The 13,335-nt window shown below is 48.2% G+C and overlaps 1 protein-coding gene across 4 annotated transcripts in view; it reads left to right on the top strand.

The window, feature by feature from the left end:
- Positions 1–13,335, top strand: part of wdfy3 (WD repeat and FYVE domain containing 3) — a 74,540-nt gene that overhangs the window by 18,972 nt on the left and 42,233 nt on the right. For all 4 annotated transcript variants that reach the window (XM_035378516.1, XM_035378517.1, XM_035378515.1 and 1 more), the window contains exons 4-12: positions 497–606; positions 3,212–3,373; positions 3,871–4,063; positions 4,863–5,049; positions 5,542–5,711; positions 7,296–7,763; positions 8,122–8,229; positions 10,465–10,658; positions 11,698–12,158. In XM_035378516.1, the coding sequence (XP_035234407.1) occupies positions 497–606; positions 3,212–3,373; positions 3,871–4,063; positions 4,863–5,049; positions 5,542–5,711; positions 7,296–7,763; positions 8,122–8,229; positions 10,465–10,658; positions 11,698–12,158 (2,053 nt within the window). The remainder of the gene's footprint in view (positions 1–496; positions 607–3,211; positions 3,374–3,870; positions 4,064–4,862; positions 5,050–5,541; positions 5,712–7,295; positions 7,764–8,121; positions 8,230–10,464; positions 10,659–11,697; positions 12,159–13,335) is intronic.

The raw sequence follows: 13,335 nt of genomic DNA, 5'->3' as shown, positions 1-13,335 counted from the left end.
CCAGAGCTTTTGAACATCTGCTATAAGCTGTGAAAGATATCCACCCTTTCATGTCTTTGAATGCCACAAGGCATACACTTGCTATATAGACCTGGTGCACATTTTTCCCCTGAAATTGTCAAGTTTAACGGCTCATTGAAATTGGATAGATTGCGAATTGTTACTCTGTGTAAGACAGAAATTGCTTTCGTTCTGCACCATTTCTAAAGATGAAAACTATGCCACAGTAACACATCATGTTACCACAACATATATTTTATGTGTGTGAAGGGTATTTGGCATTCAGTGCATTGAGTACCTCATGTCATGTTGCCTGCTATGCCAAAGATCTAGGTGACAGAGAGACAGTGTGATTTCAGGATCTGTATTTTGCTCATTTCAAACTCAGGGGCTGGCGTCTTAAATGAATCCATCCCAGCATGCACCGCTGTACGGGTGCATTTCTGCCTTTGGTTTCTAGTGTAACTGAAATGTACTGGGTGTAATTTCTCTGCAGAGGCAGCCAGCAGAGCCATTGTCCAGTTCCTGGAGGTCAATCAGAGTGAAGAGGCCAGTCGGGGATGGATGCTGCTCACCACCATCAACCTCCTGGCTTCATCTGGACAGGTGTGTGAGGATCAATCCCCTCAACTGGGGTCAAGGTTCAAGAGCAAATGGCTTACTGTCTTCGGCTGGGGTGAAGTGTCAAGGGTCAAGTGCGAATGGCTTACTGTCTTCAGCTGGGGTCAGGGGTCAAGTGCGAATGGCTTACTGTCTTCAGCTGGGGTCAAGGGTCAAATGTGAATGCCTTACTCCGAGGTTGTCCAAGCCTGTTCCTGCAGTTATACCGTCCTGTATGTTTTCATTTGAGGACTAATTTGGCACACCTGATTCTACTAATCAGGTTGATGAGCTTTCTAGCTGTTGAATAAGGTGTGCTTTGATAGGTTTGGAATGAAAACCTGCAGGACGATAGAGTTCCAGGAACAGGGTTGGGCAGTCCTGGTTTATTGCCTTTGGCTGGGGCCAAGGGTAAAGTGTAAATGGCTTAGCATGCTGTGAACAATATGTATGGCTCTTATTCTTCCTTTATGTCTGGATTGCACTCACTGCCATTACAATTCATTCATTCATAATTTGGTTATTTGCTCTGTTATGGGAGGATTTGCATTTGCATTGGCTCTGGCACATATTGAAGCTGCAAATGTTTTTCTGAAGTGTTTTTATTCTGATTTATATTTTCCTCAGAGGGGCTGCTACTATTGCTTTCAAATGGAATTTCTTATTTCTGTTTTTGGGATGATAGACTGGGGTGGGACTTTGAGGGGTCTGATAACAACCATTTTTTGGAGCTGGTTTCTACAGCGTGACTTCAGGTTGGTGAGTCACCCTCTTCTCCCCTGGCCCCTTGAGCCACTTTGTTGGCTGACTCCTTTCTCTCTTATTTGTGGGGGTGGAGCCTCCCAAAGGGGTGTGACCTCATTTCTTAAAGAAACATCTCAGGCTGTTTACCGCTCTCTTATGCTTCCTGTGTGAAGTGATGCTGACTCAACAGCAGATCTAGTGCAACAGCACTGCTTCAAGGCAGTATTTCCTAAGTCCAGTTCCCTTTGTATGCGACGGAGGGGGGGCTGTGGATTTAGTATTACGGGCCCCGGTATGCAGACAAAAGGCCGCTCTGGACGCCCCCCCCCCCCCCTCCCGATAGCGTGGGCGGGACAAGAGCCGAGCGCACGCCCCAAAAAAAGGCCGGCCCTTTCAGCGTCCACCCTCGCTTCGTTACCTCGGACGGTTTCTCTCTCTTTTTTATTCTCCCCTCGCCTCAGAAAATGAAGACGCTCCCCCCCGCCCCCTTCGGCGTGTCAGGTGTAATTTCTCCGCGGCTGACACCGTAATTGCGCGGCCCCGCCGCGGAGGGGAGAAGTAACCTTGACCCGCCGCTCCCCGGTTTGTTTAGCCGCGGCGTTATTATTCCGTCTCTCCCCGGCACTTAACCCCCTCCTGTCGGCCCGTCTCCTCCCGTAAGCACGGATTTACCGCCAAACCCCCCCCGAGGCTCGTAACCTTGAGGGGAAAACAGGCTCGAGATGTGCGGTTTTCTATCAGCGTAGAGATCCATCGTTAAGCGAGTAGAAGATAAGCAAAACCTGTAGTGCATTTTGGATTCATTCAGAAATCAAACTCTGCGTGACAGGGTGATTTTGGCTTATTGATAATTAAAATTTTAGTAAAGCCTGATGTATACGGCAGGTGTTTTCACATTCTGTAAGTCTGTCCTGGCACACGTCCAGATAATCACCATTTACAGTGCTTTACGTTCTTTCACTGACAAGCAGAAAGAGCATTTTTGTGTTCCTCTGTGTTTACTGAGCTGTGTGTCGAGAGCTACGATTGCGCCTTGTTATTTTTCTCAGCCGGGACCCGGTTCCGGATTAGATGCGCCGATGCGCTAGCTGCGTCGGTTTGGTAAGCTTCGAGAGATTCAGAAATGGCGATCAATCTTAAGGCTTTTTGTGTAAGAGGTGTGAGAAAGCGGCGTCGCCGAGCCATGAAGAAAAGCGAAAAGCGCGTCTCGTCTTCACGGATGAGCTCTAAGCCGACGGCGCTGCGCTTTTCCCCGGATCGGCAAACGGAGGCGAGCGGACGCCGCGCTGTGGGTTACCCGGGCTACGGCCGCGCCTCGCGTCTCGTTAGAATGACAGACGCCTCTGGGGAAGACGACATTTTGCCTCGCGGTCAAGCTCGCGCGACTAGGAGTTCTGACATCTGTTCAATCTTCCCTAAGTGCACGGCTTAATATAATGATACTAATTAAATAAGCGGGATAGCAGGAACACTCTAATTTCCACAATGGTGTGCGTTTTTAAGGGAGCCGTCTGAAACACTGGATGAGACGTTCTGAACTTAGAATCAGGCATATTTAAAAAACACAAACACCCTTAAGTAACCAAGGCCATTGGTAAGACATTACAAAACCAAGATGTGAATAGTGGGAAGTGAATTGGGCTCGATTTACACACACACACACACACACACACACACACACACACACACACACACACACACACGCACACACACACACTCGCACACGCACACATACACACACATACAAAATGTAAGCAGTTTTACAGCATACTCATAACTGTCTGTAGTTATGCGCTTATAGGACCTAACAGGCTGTGTATAGTCTCATATAATTCTGACCCACTCGTGGCCCGTGTTTTATGTGCAGAAAACGGTGGACTGCATGACCACCATGTCGGTGCCCTCCACGCTGGTGAAGTGCCTGTACCTCTTCTTCGACTTGCCGCACACGCCCGAGGCGGCGAGCGCCTCGCCCACCGAGCTGCCCCTGGCCGACCGCCGCGCCCTGCTGCAGAAGGTCTTCGTGCAGGTAAGACTGCGGTCGCGCCGACCGCGTGCCACGGTTTAGTGTTCGACCCAGAGCTGAGGGGGAGAACTGGACCTCATTATGGGCATCATCTTAAACTGCAGGTCCCTGTTCCTTTGAGCTCAAGATGGGTTATCTGGGATATTTGATACAGTTAACTTCATAATGTTTGGGACAAATGCATATTTTTCATTAATTTGGCTCTACTTTCATTTAGGTAACAATAAAATTTTACAAACATTATCGTGCCCTGAAATGGTGGCGCTATGTTTAAAAACTGTTTGCTGTAATTTCTACATGGTGAAACCAAAGTGTATAAAAATACCCTTAAATAGAAGCTGAGCATGTGTTCCTTTAAACCCGGTGTGAATTTGTTGAGATGTGTGTAGAACACAAGCTTCAGTAACACTTCAGACCCTGAGGGGGAGGTTGTTGAGTTGAGGAGTGGGCCATGTGAGACGTGACCCCGCCCCTCTCTCCGCCCCACTCTCCGCTGCCAGATCCTGGTGAAGCTGTGCAGCTTCGTGTCCCCCGCGGAGGAGCTGGCCCAGAAGGACGACCTGCAGCTGCTGTTCAGCGCCATCACCTCCTGGTGCCCCCCCCACAACCTGCCCTGGAGGAGGAGCGCCGGGGAGGTGCTCATGACCATCTCCCGCCACGGCCTGAGCGTCAACGTGGTCAAATACATCCACGGTGCGCTTCTGCGTTAGCGGTCATACTCGCCAAATGAAACACTGCACCTGTTACACCCTCTGCAGCCAGTCGATCTGACATACTTTTTTATAAGTTAATTTCATAATATTGTAACATATGTCAGGCTATGCTTTAGCAAGCAGTGTGTCACCAGTAAATGCATTCATTAATTGGCGTAGACTCAGAACGTCTGGGACTCACTGCCATATGGTATTTTTTTTATATGTACCTATGATTACAATTCAAACAGCTTCCTTTTGGATTCTGCATTGGAGGCTGTGTTTGTTAGTGTAGTTAGATGATCCAGTTGGATAGGTGATTATCTGGAAAACACCTGCAGGTGTTGGATTGCGTTTAGCTGTGACAGTAATCTGCACGGGCAGCCAGTGTATCATGGTATCAATTCTAGTGGCTGTTACACACTGGGAGGGGAAAGAAAATTCCGGAAAAATGGACGTGCTCGCACAGAGGACAAAATGCAATATTAAAATGCTATGACACTAGAGTTATGGACTTGGTGGATTACACTTGGGGCAGACACTCAAACATATATGTTTGTGTCCTTGCTCATTTGTGAGAAATCAACTCTTTATAATACTGTGTGATGTCCTTAGGGAGCTCTTTCAACATGAAATAGTTCTGCAGTACATGCAGTCGATTATTGCCGGCACCTCAGGCTGTTACGTTTTCAAAGGGATATGCTACAGTACATTTCCTCTCAACCGTTTTGCTATTACGCCATTTTGTTTTTTGTGTTACGACTGCGTGAAAAATGTAACGCGGAGCGTTGTTTCCGCAGAGAAAGAGTGCCTGTCCACATGCGTCCAGAACATGCAGCAGTCGGACGACCTCTCGCCCCTGGAGATCGTGGAGATGTTCGCCGGCCTCTCCTGCTTCCTGAAGGACTCCAGCGACGTGTCCCAGACCCTGCTGGACGATTTCCGCGTGTGCCAGGGATACGCCTTCCTCTGCGACCTGATGCTCAGGTGCGAGGGGGGCACTAAGGCTAAAAGGCTTCTGGAGTTGAACATGTTCATTTACAAGCTTTTGTTTGTGTTTAGCCGTTCATATCCTGTTTCACTTTTCTAACTGTTATTTTTATTGGGGTCAGAGAATCCCCTATAAAAGGTGTCTCCACCTTCTTTGAGATGGAAAGTCCCTCTGAACTACATTCTAACTAGCTTTGTGTGAATGCAATTTTAGAAATTGACCATGGTCATGGTGAATATTTTTCTTTTGTGGAACAAACAGAATTGTGCTTTGGTTCGAGGTTAGAGTCAAGAAGAAGGACATGGATGTTTTAATTGTACTGGTCGAGTCACAAAGGCTAAAGATATTCAGATCTTCCGTGTTGTACTTTCATGTATTTTTTTAGAAGAGGCAATGTCAGTGTGAACAGATGGCGGTTAGCGGGGTGGTGTTTTGCAGCCCTTTGTGTGCGGGTGCGCGCACGCTAATCACACGCGCGGTCTCTGCAGGCTGGAGCAGGCCAAAGAGGACGACGCCAAAGACGCGCTGAAGGACCTGGTGAACCTGGTGACGGCCCTCACCACGTATGGCGTGAGCGACCTCAAACCGGGGGGGGGCCTCACCACGGGGGCGCCCTTCCTCCTGCCCGGGTTCGTGGTCCCACAGCCCTCCGGGAACGGTCAGTACCGGCAGGGCTTCACGCCGCCGACGTCGCATTTCCTGAACCCGCCGTGTGCCAAAACATAGACCTTTGGTAAACAGAACCTACTGGGGTGTCAAAAGGTCTCATCGAATGTTGGCCTTGTTCAAAAATCCAGGACCTGAATTATGTAAGATGTCAATTTAGAATTTTATTCTGAATTCCAACCTGTTTGGTATTGAAAACAAGCCAATCTATTTTTCTGAAGAGTAGCGAGTTTCTAATAAGTACAGATTAACTGCAGAAGTTCAATTTTATATAGAATTGTATACGAGTGGAGGGTAAAGCTGTATCCCTTGTATACATGGCCATGTACCACATTTATTTAACTGCTGTTCTGAGAAGCAGGGATACCTTTTGTTGTGTGTGTGTGTGTGTGGCTGTGTGTGTCTTTTCTGGGAAGCTAAACAAAGGTTTTATTTTTAACTTAAATTAACATTTATTTGATTCCCAATTCCAAAATTGTTGTTGTGCCTTGTCGTCTGTTTTTGTGTGGAATCGAGACAATTTTGGTGGAATGGAGCCCAATCAGAAGAATTATAATAACACATGTTGTAGCACTAGGGCTAGATATTTTATAAATAATCACGTTTGGTGATTCCACGCAGTAAACGGTCCTGCAGCCATTTTTTCTGAGCCATTTTCCAGCACGCGGGCGATGGTGTGAAGTTTTAAAGAAGTGCATTTATCCAGGATTAACTCTGTGCCAGTAGCTGTTTAGGGTGTGGTGAACATTCCTTATTCTCTTGGTGTTTTTAGCCTTGGGGCACTCTGTAGAGTTACCCTCTACGTGTGTGACCTCTTAGCTGCTATTTTGTTATCTAATAGTCTTTTTTGAATGACTTTAAGCCATCATTTAACAAGGTAGTTGAACCAGGTCCACCTTGGCTTCTGTGAATTGATTACTTTTCTTATCAGGAAGTGCTTGGAATCCCCAGGAGAAATAAAGAGGACAGGAGCTTAATTAAGAGGAAGGGACTTATTGGGTCTGATAAGGCGCAGGTGGCTTTGCGCGTCGGGCCAGGAGCACGAGCTCTCCGCTCTCCGCGGCGTTCAGGAGGGAGACGTGCCGCGACGTTTCCGTGGGAGATTCGCACACCCACAAGCGGCGGATTAGTCCGTTTACACGGCCTGTCACTTCAGGTTCCCCTGGCACGGACGCCTTTGATGAAGACCTCAAAATGAACCGCAGTGTGTGTCCATGCTCGTGTGCAGCGAAGCACATTAGAGCCTGAATGGCTGCTTTGCATGAGCGATGAATGACGGATTAATTTTCCTGTGGAAATGGCCGTTGGGAAGGATATCGGTAGATCAGCAAATTCAATGCTGCAGGGACTGATTGAGGACTTGTGGGTTTCTGACATAAGGTTTCTTTGTCCTTACAGCGTTCATTTCTTTTATGATCCTTTTACAGTGTGGATGTTGGTTCAGATCTCAAAAGACACTTGACTGTAGTGCAGTAGTCCATATTACTGTGCTGTAGCATGTTTGTGAAGATTTTTGTTCTTGAACGGAGAGCATGTCTGATATTTTGACCCTTTTCTTGCCATGCGGAACCTCCAGGGCACGCGGTGAGGAACGTCCCGGCCTTCTCCGTGCTCCACAACGCCTTCCTGAAGGCCAAGAGCAGCCGGCTGACCCGCGCCATCCTGGAGGCCATCGGCAACATCTACATGGCCGACCGGGCCAACTACTTCATCCTGGAGACCCAGCACACGCTGTCCCAGTTCGCCGACAAGATCTCCCGGCTCCCCGAGGCCCAGGCCAAGTACTTCGAGCTGCTGGAGTTCGTGGTCTTCAGCCTGAACTACGTCCCCTGCAAGGAGCTGTTCAGCATTAGCGTGCTGCTCAAGTCCAGCACCTCGTACCAGTGCAGCATCACGGCCACGCGCACCCTGCTCAAGCTCACCCGCCACGACCCCGTCTTCAGCGAGGTCTTCCGCGAGGTGGGCCTGCTGGAGGTCCTGGTCAACCTGCTGCACAAGTACGCCGCCCTGATGAAGGACCCCGCCCAGGCCCACGTCGAGCAGGGTGAGGAGGAGCTTCCGGAAGGTTCCGCACTTCCATCATGAGACAGGCTGACGTTGATCTATTTAATGTTACGAAAACCGAGATTTTTTTCTGGCTGTGGATCGTCTGAGTTGTCAGTTACTTTTGCTGTTTTGTTTTCTTGCTGTAAATCACTAGGCTAGCGTTTGGGAATGAATGCAAATTTAGCTGTGTATTTTTGTGCACAGATGTGGAACAATCCTCCCAGGTCTTAGTGAAAGATGCTTGAGCGGGTTGTGGAAGTCATTGTGATTCAGGCCAGTAGTAACAGACTCACAGATGGTCCAGGGCAGTGGAGGGCTGTGCTGTCCATCACACGCTTGTGACTCTTTCCCTCCAGCCTCCGGCGGCACCAAGAACAGCAACCAGGCGGAGGAGCAGAAGCAGCTGGCCTGGCTGGTGATGGAGACGCTCACCGTCCTGCTCCAGGGCTCCAACACCAACGCAGGTGCGCTCTTCACCCCCACCCCCCTCCACCAAATCCTCAGCCGCCAGGCTTCCTCAAAAACCGTCTCTTTGTGGCGCCTTGCGCGGATCCGCACCCCGGGATTAACGCGGGCCTTAATCCCGACGGAATCCCCTGATACCCCGCGGATGCGCCAGCCGCGTAATCCCCGAAGCCCGCCGGTGTCATCCGCGGGGCTCTTTGTCTGACCGATAAAGGCGGAAAGTCGGGAGGGGGGAATGACAAAGGACTCGTCGGGCGGAGGTTACACCAATGGTGGTTTCCGCCATTGAGCACCGCCGTCGATGCCTGCAGACAGCCCCGAGATATCGGCGTGACGCTCTCCCCTCCTCGCCCTCGTTTCCCGCCCTTTTCCTCGAGCTGAAGCCAGGGGCTAGCCGGCCTGTTCTGTTCTTCCAGGGAGAAAAAAACAGCATCCATCCCCCGGGGACCAGGCTCACACAGCGCTTTCCTTTGTGCTGTCACTCAACCCCCCCCCCCCCCCACCCCCCCCTTCCCACAAACCCAAACGGGATGCTTGGCGGTCAGACTGCAAACAAATGTTCCCACACAACCACCACCCCCCCCACCCCCCCACCCCCCCACAGTGGTGTTAAGATTCACTGCAGTATCGGGTTCAGCCAGTGGCCTGTCACTGCAGGTTAATCTCTCTTTCTTAGCTACTGCCTCTGAATCTGGCTGTAAACTGTGGCACATTAAATACTGCTGTGTCACATTGCCTGTTGTCCTTAAACTGGCAACCGTTAGCTTCTGCAGAGGTTCCAGCCGGCACCGCATTTTGAACGCGGTGTAATCTCTAGATGAAACCCGAACACACCTGTAATTAGCGCTGTAATAAGTCTATTTTAACAGGAAGGCGAGCCCTCATTTACACCTACGCTGAATAACCGTCACACCTAAGCCTATGTATTTACATAATGACTGTGCTGATTATTTCAAAGTAGTCTTTCGTGTGCCGTACGCGGGGAAAGAATGTCTGCACTTCCGATATAACGAAATGAAAGAAATTGTTCTTTGAATCGTTCTTTGAAAAAGCTGTCCTTGCCTTTTGAAAGAAGGCATTTGTGCATTTTTGTTTTCACCAGACGGGATATCGAACACGTTTTCTACACCTAGGGCTTGGTTGTTGCACGTGGAGCTTCTAGAATATTCCGGTTCATACTTTATCTCGAGGCCTCTCTCTCTGTCTTCAGCTATGCGCTGACGTACTCTGTATCTGTCTGCGCAGGTGACGAAGTGGTTTTTCTGAAGCTGGCATACATATTTTAGGTCTAGTGTTGAGTAGCTCAGTAAAAACGCAGAGTGAACGCCCTCATACGCAGTTGCAATCTCCCACCCACAGAATATATTAAAGATGCATAAATTAAACTTCTTCCAGGGCTAATTATTTTTGCTTTTTGGTTGTATGGAATAGAGTATCTTAGTAGAATTTTTTGTGAGAGTAATGCTTGTGTGTGCTGTTCTTGTGCCAGCTCTTACTCTCGTCTGCATGAATGCATGTTCTTTTCTGAAATAATTCTGTCGTTGGTCTTTTCTTGTCTTTTCTTTTGTTTGCCTCCACTGTAATTTCATTTTGTAGTGGAGGCAAAAATGACTTTTTATTATCATTATTTTTTTTTTATTTGGAAAGCACAGTAAAAGAAAAGCTGTTGAATAAAATAACATCTTGTTCTTATTCTTGCTCTTCTCCTTTCTGTGGCTTGTGTAATAGCATAGTGGCAGAATTTCATCAGCACCTATTATATAGAAGCACTAATACTGAAGTAGCAGTGTGTGCTCCCTCCAAGTGTGTTGCATAGATTACCGCCATTTTCTTTGAAAACTGTGCGTTTTTTACATTTTATTTGCATTTTTTTGTGTGTGTTTGCTCGGCGTGCCGTGTCAGGCTGTGGAGAGCACACCTCTGATTTTCTCTCTTCTGCTTCGTGCTGTCACGAATGCCTCCATTTCGAGAGTGAGATTTACGCTACCGAATTTAGCCTCCGGTTTGCCTCACGTCAGCTGACGGGGTTTTCTAAGAATCACAATTACCCCTTTTTCACCTGAGTGATTTTACTGTTTTCTATTTTCCGACTTTCTCTCGATCTCCCTTTCCATAATAGCTTTTTTTCCCTCTCTTTAATATTTCTCTTCTGTGTATTGCCCTTTCGATCGCTCTTCCTCTAATTGCTTGTTTGTCTCTTTTCCTGTATTGCTGTTTCTGTCCCTCTCTGGCAGGTCTGTTTCGGGAGTTTGGCGGAGCGCGGTGTGTCCATAACATTCTGAAGTACCGGCAGTGCCGCGAGCACGCTCTGATGATCATCCAGCAGCTGGTGCTGTCGCCGAGCGGCGACGACGACATGGGCACCCTGCTGGGCCTCATGCACTCTGCCCCGCCCACCGAACTGCAGCTCAAAACCGACATCCTGAGGGTGAGAGGCTGACCCGCCCCTGGCCCCGCCCCTGCGCCTTGCCACACCCCCCTCTGTGCACACCCCTGACCCGTATGAGCACCTGTCCCGTGTAATCACTTGTCCAGTGTAAGCACCTGTCCCATGTGTACACGATGTCTGTTTTCTTTAACCCCTTGTCCTCTCTAGACAGATTTTGTATAGTCACCTGTCCCCTGTAGACACCTGTCCTCTGTTTCACACCTGTCTTTTTGTGAAAATATATTGAAAATCTATATTTTTTGTTTGATGATTACTGTTAATTGTGCTGCCAAAATCGTCTTCAGAAGACTTCTCACTCAAATGGAATTCATTAGCCTGAGAAAATGGAAATTTTCAAAAGCTACTGGCATAAAAAGATCCCTTGATGTGTGGCATTCTCCTGTAAATTTATTTTTATTGTGCTATTCTACGCTTGTAAGGTCTCCTGAAACTGGAAAATAACGTCCAGACATACAGACACACACACACGTACACGCATGTTTATGCTGTAATGTTGCAGTAATTTAATAATGATTGTGAAAGGTAAAATGCTTCATTCTGTGACTACAGTGTGGGTCTTCTCTACTCAGTGTGAAGCTGCTTCTTTCAGGTGCAGCTCAGAGCGATTAAGCCTGTAATCACTCTGCTTTTCCTGCCATGAATCATCAAGGGAAAAGAATCAGTCTGCTACCTTCCTTCCAATTATTATTTATCACGTATGGGAGATTTTCCGGTAGCAGTCAATAACTGCCATTTTGTTTTTTGTTTTTTTATATAAGAAAAGGTAGCCTGGCTATTTCGCTCAAACGTCGCTTGTTCAGATCACAGGGGAGCAGCTTTAATATATAAAAAGGCTAACCGTGCTGGGAGCCAGGCTTGTGTGGAGGACGCAGGTGTCAATGCTGAGTCATACTGCGGTCGATTGCGTTCGTGTTTGAGTATAGCAAACCCAACGGACCAAGCCATCTCATCCCTTAATCTTCACCCTCTCCCTCCTCCTCCTCCTCCTCTCCCCCCCCCCCCCCCCCCGCCGCTCCAGGCCCTCCTGGCGGTCCTGAGGGAGAGCCACCGTACCCGCACCGTCTTCCGCAAGGTGGGCGGCTTCGTCTACCTCACCTCCCTGCTGGTGGCCATGGAGACGTCGCTGTGCTCGCCGCCGCGCAACGGCTGGGAGAGGGCCAATCAGAACCAGGTGTTCGAGCTGCTGCACGCCGTCTTCCGCGCGCTGACGGCCGCCATGCGCTACGAGCCGGCCAACTCGCACTTCTTCCGCACCGAGGTGCAGTACGACAAGCTGGCCGACGCCGTGCGGCTCCTGGGCTGCTTCTCGGACGGGCGCAAGGTGGCGGGCTCGGCCGGGGCGCTGCCCTCCAACGCCCGGCCCTTCCAGAGGCTCCTGGAGGACGAGCCGCTCCCCGCCGACGGGGTCTGCCCGCGCCTGCGCCACTGCAGCCGTCTCTTCGTCTACCTGTACAAGATGGCCACCGACTCCTTCGACAGGTAGGACCCCTCCCCTCCCTGGAGAGCTCGCAGGCCAGTCAACACTAGGTTTCCTTTTCTTAGTTTCGGTGGTGTTTCCTCAATTATATTTTTATTAGGATTTCACAGGGTTACAGTAAGATCGCTGTGCACCAGTTCAGTGTGTAGCAGTTAAAGTCAGTTCCTCAGTACATACAGGAACGGGGCAAGGCAAGTGGGAGGAGAATAAATAAATAAATAAATAAATAAATAGAGTAAGTAAAAAAGAATTAAATTGGGACTGTATAAGATCTTTAAACCACACAATACATTAGGTTTACAGATAGCAATGACAGAAGGAAGGCAATATTTAAGGTATTCCACGGCACATATTACATGGTTCAAGAGCCTTTTCCAGATATAACCAAAGATGTGAACAGAGCTTCCAAAATTGTGTGGATTTTTGATGGAGATCATATGTTAATGTCTCCAAGGGTAGCAGATTAGATACTTGTGTGAGTCACATCTGGGTGGAGGGTACATCTGGTTTGTATTCGGTCACGTTTTCATTCAGAATTTTATTTTGCTTATTTATTCGACAGGGACAGTGCACAATGTCAACATTGACGCTGTTGGGCCCGTGATACATTACTCCAGTTACCAAACAGTCTGCTTTTCAGCTTTGAGCCTTGTTTTTTGTACAAAAAGTCCAGGAAGTTTGGGATTTTGTTTGTACAAGAGTATTTGTGTCTAGTCTGTGTAGATAAGCTTTTATATAGGATATAGCAGGGTTTTTTTCTTCAGGAATTCTGTTTCACTTGTTTGACTGGTGTGTGGCTGCTGTGTTGATAAAGTTTTTGTTGACACACCTGTATTTCCTATCTTGGACTGATTGCACTTTTACACCTTTTGCTTTTCAAATGTGTTCGATAGTGAAACTGAATGTCTTCACAAGGATTTTTTTTTTAGTTCCCCTTCAGTGAAACAACAAGCAGTATTTGCGTTTGATTTTGGTTGATTTGTGTATTTATTTGACAGGGACAATTTTTCCTTTTCTTTCTGGACTTCAGTGCGTCCTGTCTGTTGCACCACAGGTAGCTCTGAGGCAACTTTTCTTTTTAGTCCCTGTGGAGATTTGAACAATACAGTAGAAACCTTTAAAGATAAACGGGAGAAGTACTAGACACAAACTAGCACATGAGCACAAATTAATTAAGTT

The sequence above is a fragment of the Anguilla anguilla genome, chromosome 10 (assembly GCF_013347855.1).
Source record: "Anguilla anguilla isolate fAngAng1 chromosome 10, fAngAng1.pri, whole genome shotgun sequence".
NCBI lineage: Eukaryota > Metazoa > Chordata > Actinopteri > Anguilliformes > Anguillidae > Anguilla > Anguilla anguilla.
The sequence above is the reverse complement of the archived record's forward strand: the minus strand, read 5'-3'. Positions and strand labels throughout refer to the sequence as shown.